Raw genomic sequence first — 11,237 nt, 5'->3', positions numbered from 1 at the left:
AAAGATAATTCCTCACATCACTTTTTATAACTTAAACAAAACAAAGGACAACTGGACTTTAGAAGCATCACAAAAGGCAACTAAAGGCAATTTCATATGATAAGAAAACGTGTTTCAGTCCATTTTGAATACAATGGAGGACTTCCCCTACTATACTCTGGAGCCTCAGTGCTTGAGAAATAATTGAAGGAAAAATTGATAACAGTTGATCACATCCTCAACACTGCATATCTTTTTTCCCTAAAAGAAAATACTTTCTTGAGAAGGGTAACTCATAATTTCTCAAAGGTAACAACTCATAAAACAATGTTTCTTCTTGATCTACGCGTCCAAGCAGACATCTGAACTATGGGATCAAGGCATACACCATAAAAGTGTAGGCTTCTCCCACCAGGATTAAAGATACGTTTCACTTTGTTCTTGTAATGACCCTATGAGTAAGATCCACAAGGGCACGTCTCGAAATCAAAACATCCTCATCATCACTTTCAGGTAGAGCATCGATTGCTTCGACTGCACGGTTGGCATGTTCTGCCGCTAGTTCTCTTGTTCGCTCAATTCCCCGGCTCTTTCCAAGGTAGTCAAGGGCCTGTAATTTATTGCATTAAAAATTGACAAATTTTTCTTTTCAGTTTCCCATATATCCTTGGCAAAGATGCATAAATGCTTATTGATGAAGATAAGAACATAAAGATATTCCACAGAAGTGAAGCATGGCACGCTTCTATCTTTTTTTAGAACTTATAGATTTAGCTTGCAATTAAAATTCTTTAATGATTAAAAAAGTTTATGGAGAAACATCACACATCAATAAGCAAACAACATGAGCATTCCCGAAATTAAAGTAGCTTTTTGGCACATGAATTTCTTGCAAAGTAGTTTATACTCCTACAGAAAAGTGGAATAGTATTTTATAACCCTTACTTGTAATTACAGTTTAACTATTGTCCTGCATTCATCATGACAATCTTATACAGTACTTCCTCTATGGAAAACACAAATGTATGACAAGTTAAATAAAGCATAAATTTATCTCAAAAAGTAACCAGCCATCGAGCTTCTTTTAAAATGCCTGAAACGACAATATAATCACTATCTTCATGCATATATTGGATAATACTCCAATAGTCCATGGCAGAAATAGGATTAACCACAAAGTGTCTGATGATACTTATAAAAGTATGTGTCGCATACGATGTCCAAACAATTAATGGAAAAAGTGATTTATGAAATGCAATTGTTCATTTCATTGACCATCTGTGTAAGAAAACAGGCAAAGCTCCATAAGACAGAATTACTTACAATATCAACATCTGAAGGACTGTCAAATCCCCGATCAACGACTTCATGCAATTGAGGAAATTCTTCCATCGCGAATAATATGGGAGCTGTTACAATTCCCTGTATGATGAAAGATATTACTACAGAGAATAAAATTGTGCAGCATATGTTCTGATGGAATCAGAAGTTTCTCACACAACACATGGTTTGAGAATTGAACGACATTAATATTGAAATATTAATAAACTGAATATGACCTTAGTGTCAGATTTCAAAAATAAGTAAAAATATGAAAATCACCAAGAGTTTGAGAAAGATTAAACAAAATCAGCCATGTTCCAAATCCTGTTGCTAGTACTCGTCATTCATGAACATCATAATGCACACCAGCATATCGTTTTTTTGGAGCAAAAATTAGGCCAATGTGACCTAATTGCATTTGTTGAAAGTGTAGACAGTTACATAGAGTGATAAAGGGACAGAAAAGAACTAGGAGGAAAATAAATGGTGGAACAAGAACAAAGAGGAGTGCAAGAAAAGCAGACCCGACCAAAAGAAACTGACAGAATAAGAGAAAGGAACAAGGGCTGCAATTTAAGATGAATTGAGTTGGAAACTCAACTAGTCCACTTCTTACACAGGAATTGAATACTCTCCATCATGTTATCTCACTTTTAGTTGCACCACATAAAATTCTTCTTTTCCTTGCAATCCACATCTACCAAAAAGCTATTGCAGCTAGAGGAACTCAACCAAATTGCCAACTCATTTTAATGTGTTTGTGTCCAACTTAACCAAAAAGAATCCATATCACCAGGGAGAGGATGATATTCAGGTTGAAAAATGAGGCCATTAGTTGACTGCAATGGGGGAAGAGATGGTCAAATGAATCTCTATCCATATTACAGAAGATACATACTTCAGGGTCAGGCCACCTCCTTTCCCTCAGTTTTTTTAACTATCAAAATCTTCCTTTTCATTGGTAAAAATGTGAAAAATTTTAACTTCTCTAAGATTGGACCAAGGTTCGCCGAACCAAGCCGAACAGCCTGGTTCGGCTCATACCGAGCCGACCCAGTGGGGGACCGGGTCGGTTCACCTCTATTTTCGGAACTGGCTCTAAACTCACCAGAACCAGCTCCAAACCGATAGATTCTTTCCTATCGCGCTATGGGCTTTGATGCTTACGCGCGCCTTAGCACGCGAAATATTGCCTTCCTAACTAAGCTAAGCGGAGCTCTTGCCCTGTCATATTGTTCGGTCCTCCCTTCTCTAACACTGCGCTAATAAAGCACGGGGCTATTAAGATGTAGAATATGTCCCCTGCACTCTTTTAATCTCTTAAGATTTGGAATCTCAGCCATACTCCCCATCCTCCATTGAATTTGGTCTATCTTTTGATTTACGGCCTCGTCCCCCTCAGGGGGAATATTCCTATACTCTGAAATCCGGTTTCTCCCTTTCCATATGAGTTAGCGGGGCACCTTCCGAAGATATGCGCACTACGGACGAGACGGCTTGACGGCTGTAAGTCGGATGGCGGGCCCTTGCCACCAAGCGCTTCCAAGAGAGGAGCTCGTAAAGGCTGGGACGGAGATACTGCCGCTCTTTGGGATACGGTCTTGCCGAGGAGGGTAGGCCGGACGGAAGAGCATGCCTGCGAAGACGGTGGCGGAATACGGAATAGACAAAGATAGGTTTGAAAAGAACATATTTGGTCTGGCTTATGGAGGATTGGGCTGGGGAAGGCAGAGAAAGGAATCTTATTACCGGTCCCGAACCACCCGGACTCAGTCCATACCAACCGGTTCCATGCGGAATCGGTGCAAATCCTCCGATTCGCACCAAGTCAAACCGGTTCCAAACTGTCCCCTCTCCCTCTCTTTCTTTTGTTTTAAAGACTAATTGGGAAGGCCCGAAAAACTCCTCGGGCCTTCCCAACCTATCTGAATACTTCCCCATTCCCCACGGCGAAAAATATGATGATTCAACACGATTGAAGGAAGATCCAACCCTAAATAAGATATGCTTCCTCTCCCCTATCTCATTTCCTCTTCTTTTTTTTTGAACCCCAAAAAATACCTTAAAATTTGTAAAATAAGAAAAGACCATGCCAAAATTTGTGATTTTGGCTTGATTTTATGACATGTAGATCTATGGATGATTTTAGGATATTTCATGTAGATTCTTGCAGCATATAACATCTCACTAATAATTTTATATTTTGCATCATTTTAAACCAACGAGATATGTTATTTAGGTTATACGAAGATCATAGAAACATCAAAAAATATATATTATACTTTAAATCATTGAAAAAGTCAAAGAAATTTGATTACCAAATTAATCAAGCTTGAAAAACTTAAAAAAAAATGGGCATGCCGGTTCGGACCATGTCGGTATAGTACTGAACCGATACTGTACTGACTCGCTCACCAATCGGTACGGATCCCAGTACATATTCGGCATGGGTTCCGGTACCGATTCGGCAGACCTTAGATTGGATTGTTCCAAATGTTTGTAGCAAAAAAAAAGTACCACTGAAGCTGAAGATCTTATGACAATTGTTGAAGCAAAACTGCTACTCTTGTCCCATCTCCAAAGAATTTTGTCAAAGCAATCTCCTTAGCTATACATGTTGTAACAAGTCAAACAAAGCCCGGAAGTTCTCTATCAGTATCAGTTAACGAGAAATTGAAGAATTCCAAAATTCATTGAAGTTGACCGAAGATATTACCAAGATCAACAACCCAAACATCTTTGATTACAATAGAGCACAGGGAAATTATTTTTCAAAAAATTGTATGTCAACAATCTTTCCAAAATCTGATTAAGCAACCATTTCCTAAGGAAAAGAAAGACCCAATCAAAAAATATGTCTGGAGTATGAATCACACTTCACCAAAAAGGCAATGCCTAGGATTTCAGAGAGGTAGATGAGAAGCCAAAAAGTCTCTTCTATAATATCTATTTTTGATTAAGAGATTCCAAGGTTTATCATTAACCTAAAAGAAATTCCTCCAGGAATTGGTCAAAAGAGCTATCATTTAACATCGATAAATCTAAGACCCCCAAACCACCCTGTCTTTTCTATTAGCAAACCACTCTCCAATTCAGTAGGGCAATTTTACCACTAGAAATGTTGACATTACCTCTCCAAAGAAAAGCTTTATGAAGTTCATTTATCTTTTACATGGCCCACAAAGCAGCCATTTTTCTTCTTCTTTTTTTGATGGCCCATCTATTAATTTTGTCAATTAGGAAAACTCGTCACTCTTTTTAGAATGATGGAGTATCCCAGATAGTTGATAGGAGGATCAACAAGAGTCCTATCAACCAATTCACTTCTTCTTGCAATAGATCCAAGATAAATAGTTTGACTCAAGGTCCGCAGTAACAAAACTGACACCCATGCTGGTAGGCCGGTGGTATGCTACGATATGCCCATGTGTTGTGTTGTTCCGCCGTGAAGCAACAAGAAACCAGCAAGGGAGGGGGAGAGGAGGAAGAAGAGAAAGGAAAAGACAGAGATGAGAGAGAAGAGGAAGGAAGGAAGAGAGAGAGCGTGACTGCAACGAAGAGAGAGAGGCAGAGGGATGGAAGGCAGAGAAGGAAAGAGAGGGAAGGAGAGAGAGGAAGGGAAGGAGAGAGAAGGAGAGGGCGGTAAGCAACAACCGTCAAGACAGAGCCGAGGGAGGGCGGAGAGGGCTTTTTGAAATCCTCTCCTCCGTGCATTGGAATAGGGGTAGAACAAGGGTGGAGCCCCTATTTCTTTTCGAAACAGGGGCTTTGGTGGTGGCTACAGACTTCACTTAAAAAAAATAAAAAATAGAAAAAGAGGCTGAAGCCCCTATTTCGAAAGGAAATGGGGGCTCCGCCCCTGCTCCAATGCATGGAAGAGAGTAGGCTTCAAAAGCCCTCTCCCCCCTCCCTCAGCCCATATTCCGGCAACTGTCACTCACCACCACCCTCTCCCTCCCTTCCACCCTCTCTCTCTCTTTTGCTCTCTCTCTTTCACCACTCAATGGTTTCTCAACTTTATTGTTGATGTCGTCTCGGCCGCCACCAATACGACTCAGTATGCTCTGAACCAGGCAGTTCGGGGTAGTTCTGCCTTCCTTAGTTTGAGTTTTGTTAAAGTTGATTGTAAGCCTAGACTAAATTTCCCAACAAATGATGATGAATTTAAAAGTTATAAGGAACTTAAGCCTTGCGAAATAAGATTGTATCATAAACATAAAATAAAGAACTAAAACCAAAACTCATACCTCTCAGCTTGAGACCTTAAAAAAATGCACTCTCTATTGGCTTTACTGAGAAGTCTAGCAAATGCATCAGTTACTACTAGCTTTAATTTTCTCTCACTATAAATCAATATACCAGGTGAGTGCTGACTTACTAGAAGATGTTGGAAAGAAAGGAGTTAAAACAATTTAAAGCTAGTTCCGGAACATATCTGATTTAATATCCTACAGTAAATCAATTTGCAGTGCCAACAATCCTATGAAGAAGAAAATAGCAGCAGGAATAAGAAACAATAGTAAAAACTAGGAAGAAATGAAGTGAAGTAATAAGAGAAGAAGAAGAAAAAAGAAATAGAGAAGAGAATAGGAATAGAAAGGGAGAAAGATAAGAAAGGCCAAACCTGACCTAAAGAAATCTTTTCATTTATTCAAAACCAGATCACGTAGCATACTCTTTCATTCAACACAAATAGACCCTTGCATAGACTTTACATGACTTGCTTTCCAAGAAAACTAAGACTCTTGACAGGCATGTAGCTAATCCCAAAATATTTTCTAAAAAAATAAAATTCGAAATAATATATAAACCTATACAAAAAGACACCTACAACATTCAGAAAACGAAATCCTAATAATTTCATGACTTGTCCAATTTAACATATACCAAATATAAGACTCTTGCACACCAAATTAAAAGAGAACTCTAAAAGCAATTCTAAAATACCTACTAAAAGTTCCAAAAAAATAAAAAAATTGAACTACATATTTCTATTTGCCATCATTCGCTTCCTTTATATGGATCTCAACTTCGATATCTTCATGATGTCACCCATAAGCTTGATCCACCACTAAATCTCCAAGATCTAATGATGAAGGCCCACATAAAATTCTCTCGCAATCACACTATTGATTGGTTGGTCTAATGTCCATTTCTTGACAATCAACAAACTTTGGATCATACATCTAATGGCGATCTTCATTGAATCCAAATTATGGATGCGACTCAAAATTGAAGGGATTGGAAGAGTTTAGTTGTCTTGAGAATGGAAAGAAGGCAATTGAAAAAAAAAAGTAGGACTATTGCTAAAAGGATGAAATAGTTAATAAATATCATGAATAATTTATTTTTATGATGTTTTGTGTGGATCCTCTAAGTTAAGGTAGATTGATCTCTCTATTTTTGATACTCTAGCAGATTTACAAAATCATGTATGTTTGCAATATTGCAAATAGAAATATTTTTCTTATTGGTGGAATTGATCTCCTTGTGAAATTATAGAGCCTATATCTTGGTGGAGTTTCTAATAAGTCTTTGAACCAGATTGCTAGATTTTTGTGAAGTCAAAAAAATGGTTTACGATGTTGATCATGAATCTTATATCGTCATTGATGAAATGCTAGGGGCATTTCATGATAATTATAAGGAAAAAAATATATGAGAGGCATAAATGAGTTTAACCTAGAAGATAAGATTCTACAACATTGAATGTGCTTATGAGCAAGTTAATTTGGGATCCTTTAATTCGTCGGAGCATAGAGTTAATATTCTTGAAAAAGAGAAAAGGATTTCAAATAATCTAATTGAAATGTCAAGGGAATCTAGAGTTGCCTTAGCTTAAAACGAATCTAGAATATAATAACTTGATGATACGATGATACAAATATGGCAATTACCTCGAGGGTTATATTGATCCAGTGTACTTGGAAAGTAAGGATTTGCTTGGATTATATTAAAAAAAAGACTGGGATCGTTAAGGAATTTCGAAGAATGTTGATTAGAGTTCCACAGCGCAAATATGATGGAATGAGTCATTTAAAATTGATCAAAACATTGACTGTGATTTGAGATGTGTTATGATGGAAGACTTGATTTGTCAATAAAGAATGCTTCTATTAATAAAGGAAAGGATATTGATTCGTAGGTTAATCATCATGTGGCTATGTTATTTCCTCTATTGTTGGCTAAGCTAAGGAAAATTTTGAGCCTTTCATGACTAATGTTAGTTGACTATTGACTAAACATGGTCCAATTGTTAAGTATTTGAATAAATCATGCATTACTTGTTCCCTCCTTATGATTTTATTCTAAGTTTTATTACATATTGGTTACCTTATTAGAACACTCATTATGATCTCAACTCCAACATTGGAACCATGGTATCAATACTTTACCTTCTCGAACTTGCTCTTATGATTCAATGCCATCATTTTCATAATTTTGCTGGACCGTTGTTGTCTAAAGCCCATCACTAAATATGATGATCACCTTCACAGTCACCTATTAATTTAACTCTAATCAAGATTGCTCATTATCTTTTGTAGAAATCAAAGCTCCACCATAATGTTAATATCCATTTCATTTCAAGATCTATTATGAATACAATTAATTTTCATAATTTATCCTGCTCTAAGGATTGAGCATTCAATTGACCCCAAATCCAATCTCAAATGAACATGCATTCACATCATAATGATGATTTCAATCTCAGATCTTAGTCACTTATTTAGTGCTAATCTTGCTGGTCTATATCTTAATTTTAAATGTGATAGAAAGTTTTTTGATAATTGATCCAAATCTAATTATTGTACTGATTTTGATCGAGGGATACGAGATCTTGGATTGTTTGTTACTTTCGGGGCAAAACTCTAGCATTGGCATAGAGGTGTTGATTTGCGGAACACTCTTGGGAACAGTCTATGCTTTGGCATAGAAATGCGCATGAGAGTTGCAGTTGACCCGAGGGGTCGGGTTGCTTGCAAGCACTCGAGGGTGTCGCATGTGTTCAGTTCGATAGAGTGTTGAGCAGAGTTATAGAGGTGCATGACTGATGCGCATTTATATGTGCGTGTCTGAGTAAAGGACTCAAGAGGGCTGGTCTTGGTATGTGGTATGCCGCATAGGTGTTTGGATTAGAAAAATACTCACCCCATGACAAGTTATCTCCTAGCTACCTACAGTATAATGAGTTTTTGGGTTGAGCATCTTTAAAATTAAAAGGTCTACAGTTCTCAAATTTCGAGGATGAAATTTTTTTGAGGGAAGAATGTGCGAACCGGCCTATTGGGCCCGTTCTAGAGTAAAGTCGGCAGGCCCAACCGACTTCAGTTCGGGACTTCAAAAAAAAGGAGGGGAGGGGGGTTGGAACAGGGGATCACAATCCCCCGCCCGATTACTCATTGTTGGAGATGATGATACAGAGTCGTGGCTAGTAAGGCCCCTACGGGTCTCGTACTAACAGTCGACGGCCATTGGGATCGCACACAACTGACAAACGGACGGTCTTATCCATCGTTTGGTCGAGCAATCCAAAACTTTTTGAAAAAAAAAACCCACCCCTTCGAATGATCCACCTTTGGTTCCTCACCTTCGGCGGCTGACATGCCACCACAATCGAGCTCCAACGCCCCTAAATCTCCTATACTCTATAGATTTCCGATTGCCCTACTTCCCCTGTTCCGAGATCTATCACCCTTGTTTTCCACCCATTGTTGTTTGCCGAGATCGTCATCGTCACTGCGCATTGGTGAGCCTACACCATCTTGCCACCTTTGTTTGGCTGAAGAAGTCGTCACCTAGGAAAGCTAGGAGTATGGCCCCTCTCCTGATCCCTTCCTCTGTTCTCTATGCAGGGTTGGAGCGCCACTGCACATGGAGGTTGCGGCCGCCTCACCACCAGCCGTGCCACCCTAGCCTTCCTCTCCCTCTTCTCATCTCCTCCGAGTGGACCCAAACCCAATCCCAACCTCTTATTTTGCGCCAAACCGAGATCTTCTTCTCGGTCATTCCATCTCCGTCGGCTGCTACCGTCGCCGACGGCCACTCATTGAGCACCACCTTCACCATCAGTCCTACCGCCATGGACTGGTCGCCGTCACCCCCCTGCCAAAAAAAGCCTCTCCTCTTCCCTCCCTCCCTCCTCTTCGTTCTTATTTCTTCTAGTTTCTTCGCATTTTTCCCTTTTTGTAATTAATTAAAAAAGAAAAAACTCTCGTTTTCTCTCTCTACTTGACTCGTGGACCATATACATCGACTGATCTAGATCACCGACAAACCAAACCCATGCCCCTGATTGAACTCGGACTGAGTCTCTCTCTCTTCTTTCTATCTCGTCGGTGTACCCAAATCAAGTCAAAATCCTTTTAATTAGTCTAATTTTCTAACGCATGAACCTTAATTTAATCAGGTGGAAACCCGGATCCATATAGCGAGGAGGCATGATCAAGACCAAATCCATTCCATTCAGATAACTACGAACCCCACCTCATGGTGAAATTCATGTTTCCATCTAAGGGATGGTCGAGACCCCTGGATGTTAGACTAGTTTCGGTAGCCTAGACATGGGTTGGACCCTACCTTAGGATCTTTCAAGTTATGATTTGATTCTTTATAAAAATCTAATAAGATACGTAATTATTTTAGATTTTTGGACGATTTTTTGGATTGGCAGATTTCGAGAGGTTAAAGCAGAAATAGTAAGTTACCTCTACCCCTAGTGTTTAATCATGATCTGATTTGTATTATTTGAAAACTAATCTATTGCTATTATATTTTGCTGAAATTAAGTATCATATGCATGCTACAAGAAATTGATTTGCATAGTATTGGATCAATGGTGCATAACTGGAGGACGGCATGTTGTAGTTAGGATCTAGTCTCTTTCAGGGCTTGCTACGGGCCGATCATGGCCATAGTTACGAGAACTAGGGGAGTGAGAATGGATGGTCCATCCCTCGTTGTTTTGGAGAATCTATTTTTGGTCAAATGCATTATAATTTGAAATCTACGTTGTTAGATATAATATGTTTCATATATTCTTCAGCATCTTGTTACTTATGGGAAATCATGCAAAATTTATATTTCTTGCATAATGTACTTGATCTTATTATAGGTTTTGGTAACTTACTGAGCTGTGAAGCTCATTACCTCTTCTAATTCTTTTACAAATGCAGCCAAGGAGATGGGGCTTGGGATCAATCAGTGAGGAGTTTAGGGTAGTGTTCTTGGAATAATTTGATTATTAGTGATTGTGGATTATTCTTTTGAATAAATAAATTAGATTATTTATTTCTTCCACGGTCTAAGTTGGAATGATATGTGTATTAATCATAAGGTAGGCCTTGCATGTCCAAAGCATCACTCTAGGGTTCACGCGACCGTGTCACGTGGTCAACCCAGGGGTTCGGAGCATGAAAGGAATAGACAACCAACTACTTGACCATTCACCAATCAGAGACGCTTGTGAACTCTTTTCCAGCTCAAAGGCCAAAGTGTGACACTAACCATTACCTTTTTATATGTATAGTAGAAGCACCATGAAATGTCTCCAACTGCTAGTTCAGATCACCAAATGGCTTTTAGGACATACCTTACTTCCAACATCTATGGCATTCCGAGTTTGATGTACAACTCAAGTAATATATGACAAGCCTAAATCATAACTTGAGAAAGAGTTGAAATCTATATAACTTACTCCTTGTCAGCCTGCTCACAAAGCTAGTACACTATTCAGCACACCCAAATTAATGATAGGCCAAGTATGACCTGCATGACTATGGAGTATGGACACACTAGGCTTTTGTCCAGTAAGTTTAGCAAGCAACGATGCCCCCTTTAAGGTGCCAGATAACATAGATATGAGTTTTCTCCCGATAACAGAGATATGAGTTCTCTTAAGTTTTGTCGCAGAGTTGTAGAAAAAAAGGAAAGGACAT

The 11,237-nt window shown here is 38.8% G+C and overlaps 1 protein-coding gene across 2 annotated transcripts in view; it reads right to left on the bottom strand.

Moving 5' to 3' along the window:
* Positions 1 to 11,237, bottom strand: part of LOC103705621 (solanesyl-diphosphate synthase 1, mitochondrial-like) — a 41,358-nt gene continuing 30,121 nt past the window's right edge. For both annotated transcript variants that reach the window (XM_008789422.4, XM_008789421.4), the window contains exons 11-12: positions 1,303 to 1,401; positions 1 to 589 (exon numbers count right to left, since the gene is read on the bottom strand). In XM_008789422.4, the coding sequence (XP_008787644.1) occupies positions 410 to 589; positions 1,303 to 1,401 (279 nt within the window). In that variant the 3' untranslated portion in view covers positions 1 to 409. The remainder of the gene's footprint in view (positions 590 to 1,302; positions 1,402 to 11,237) is intronic.

This window comes from Phoenix dactylifera, unplaced genomic scaffold (genome assembly GCF_009389715.1).
Source record: "Phoenix dactylifera cultivar Barhee BC4 unplaced genomic scaffold, palm_55x_up_171113_PBpolish2nd_filt_p 000119F, whole genome shotgun sequence".
NCBI classification, from domain to species: Eukaryota; Viridiplantae; Streptophyta; class Magnoliopsida; order Arecales; family Arecaceae; genus Phoenix; species Phoenix dactylifera.
This window is presented reverse-complemented; position numbering and strand designations above follow the sequence as displayed.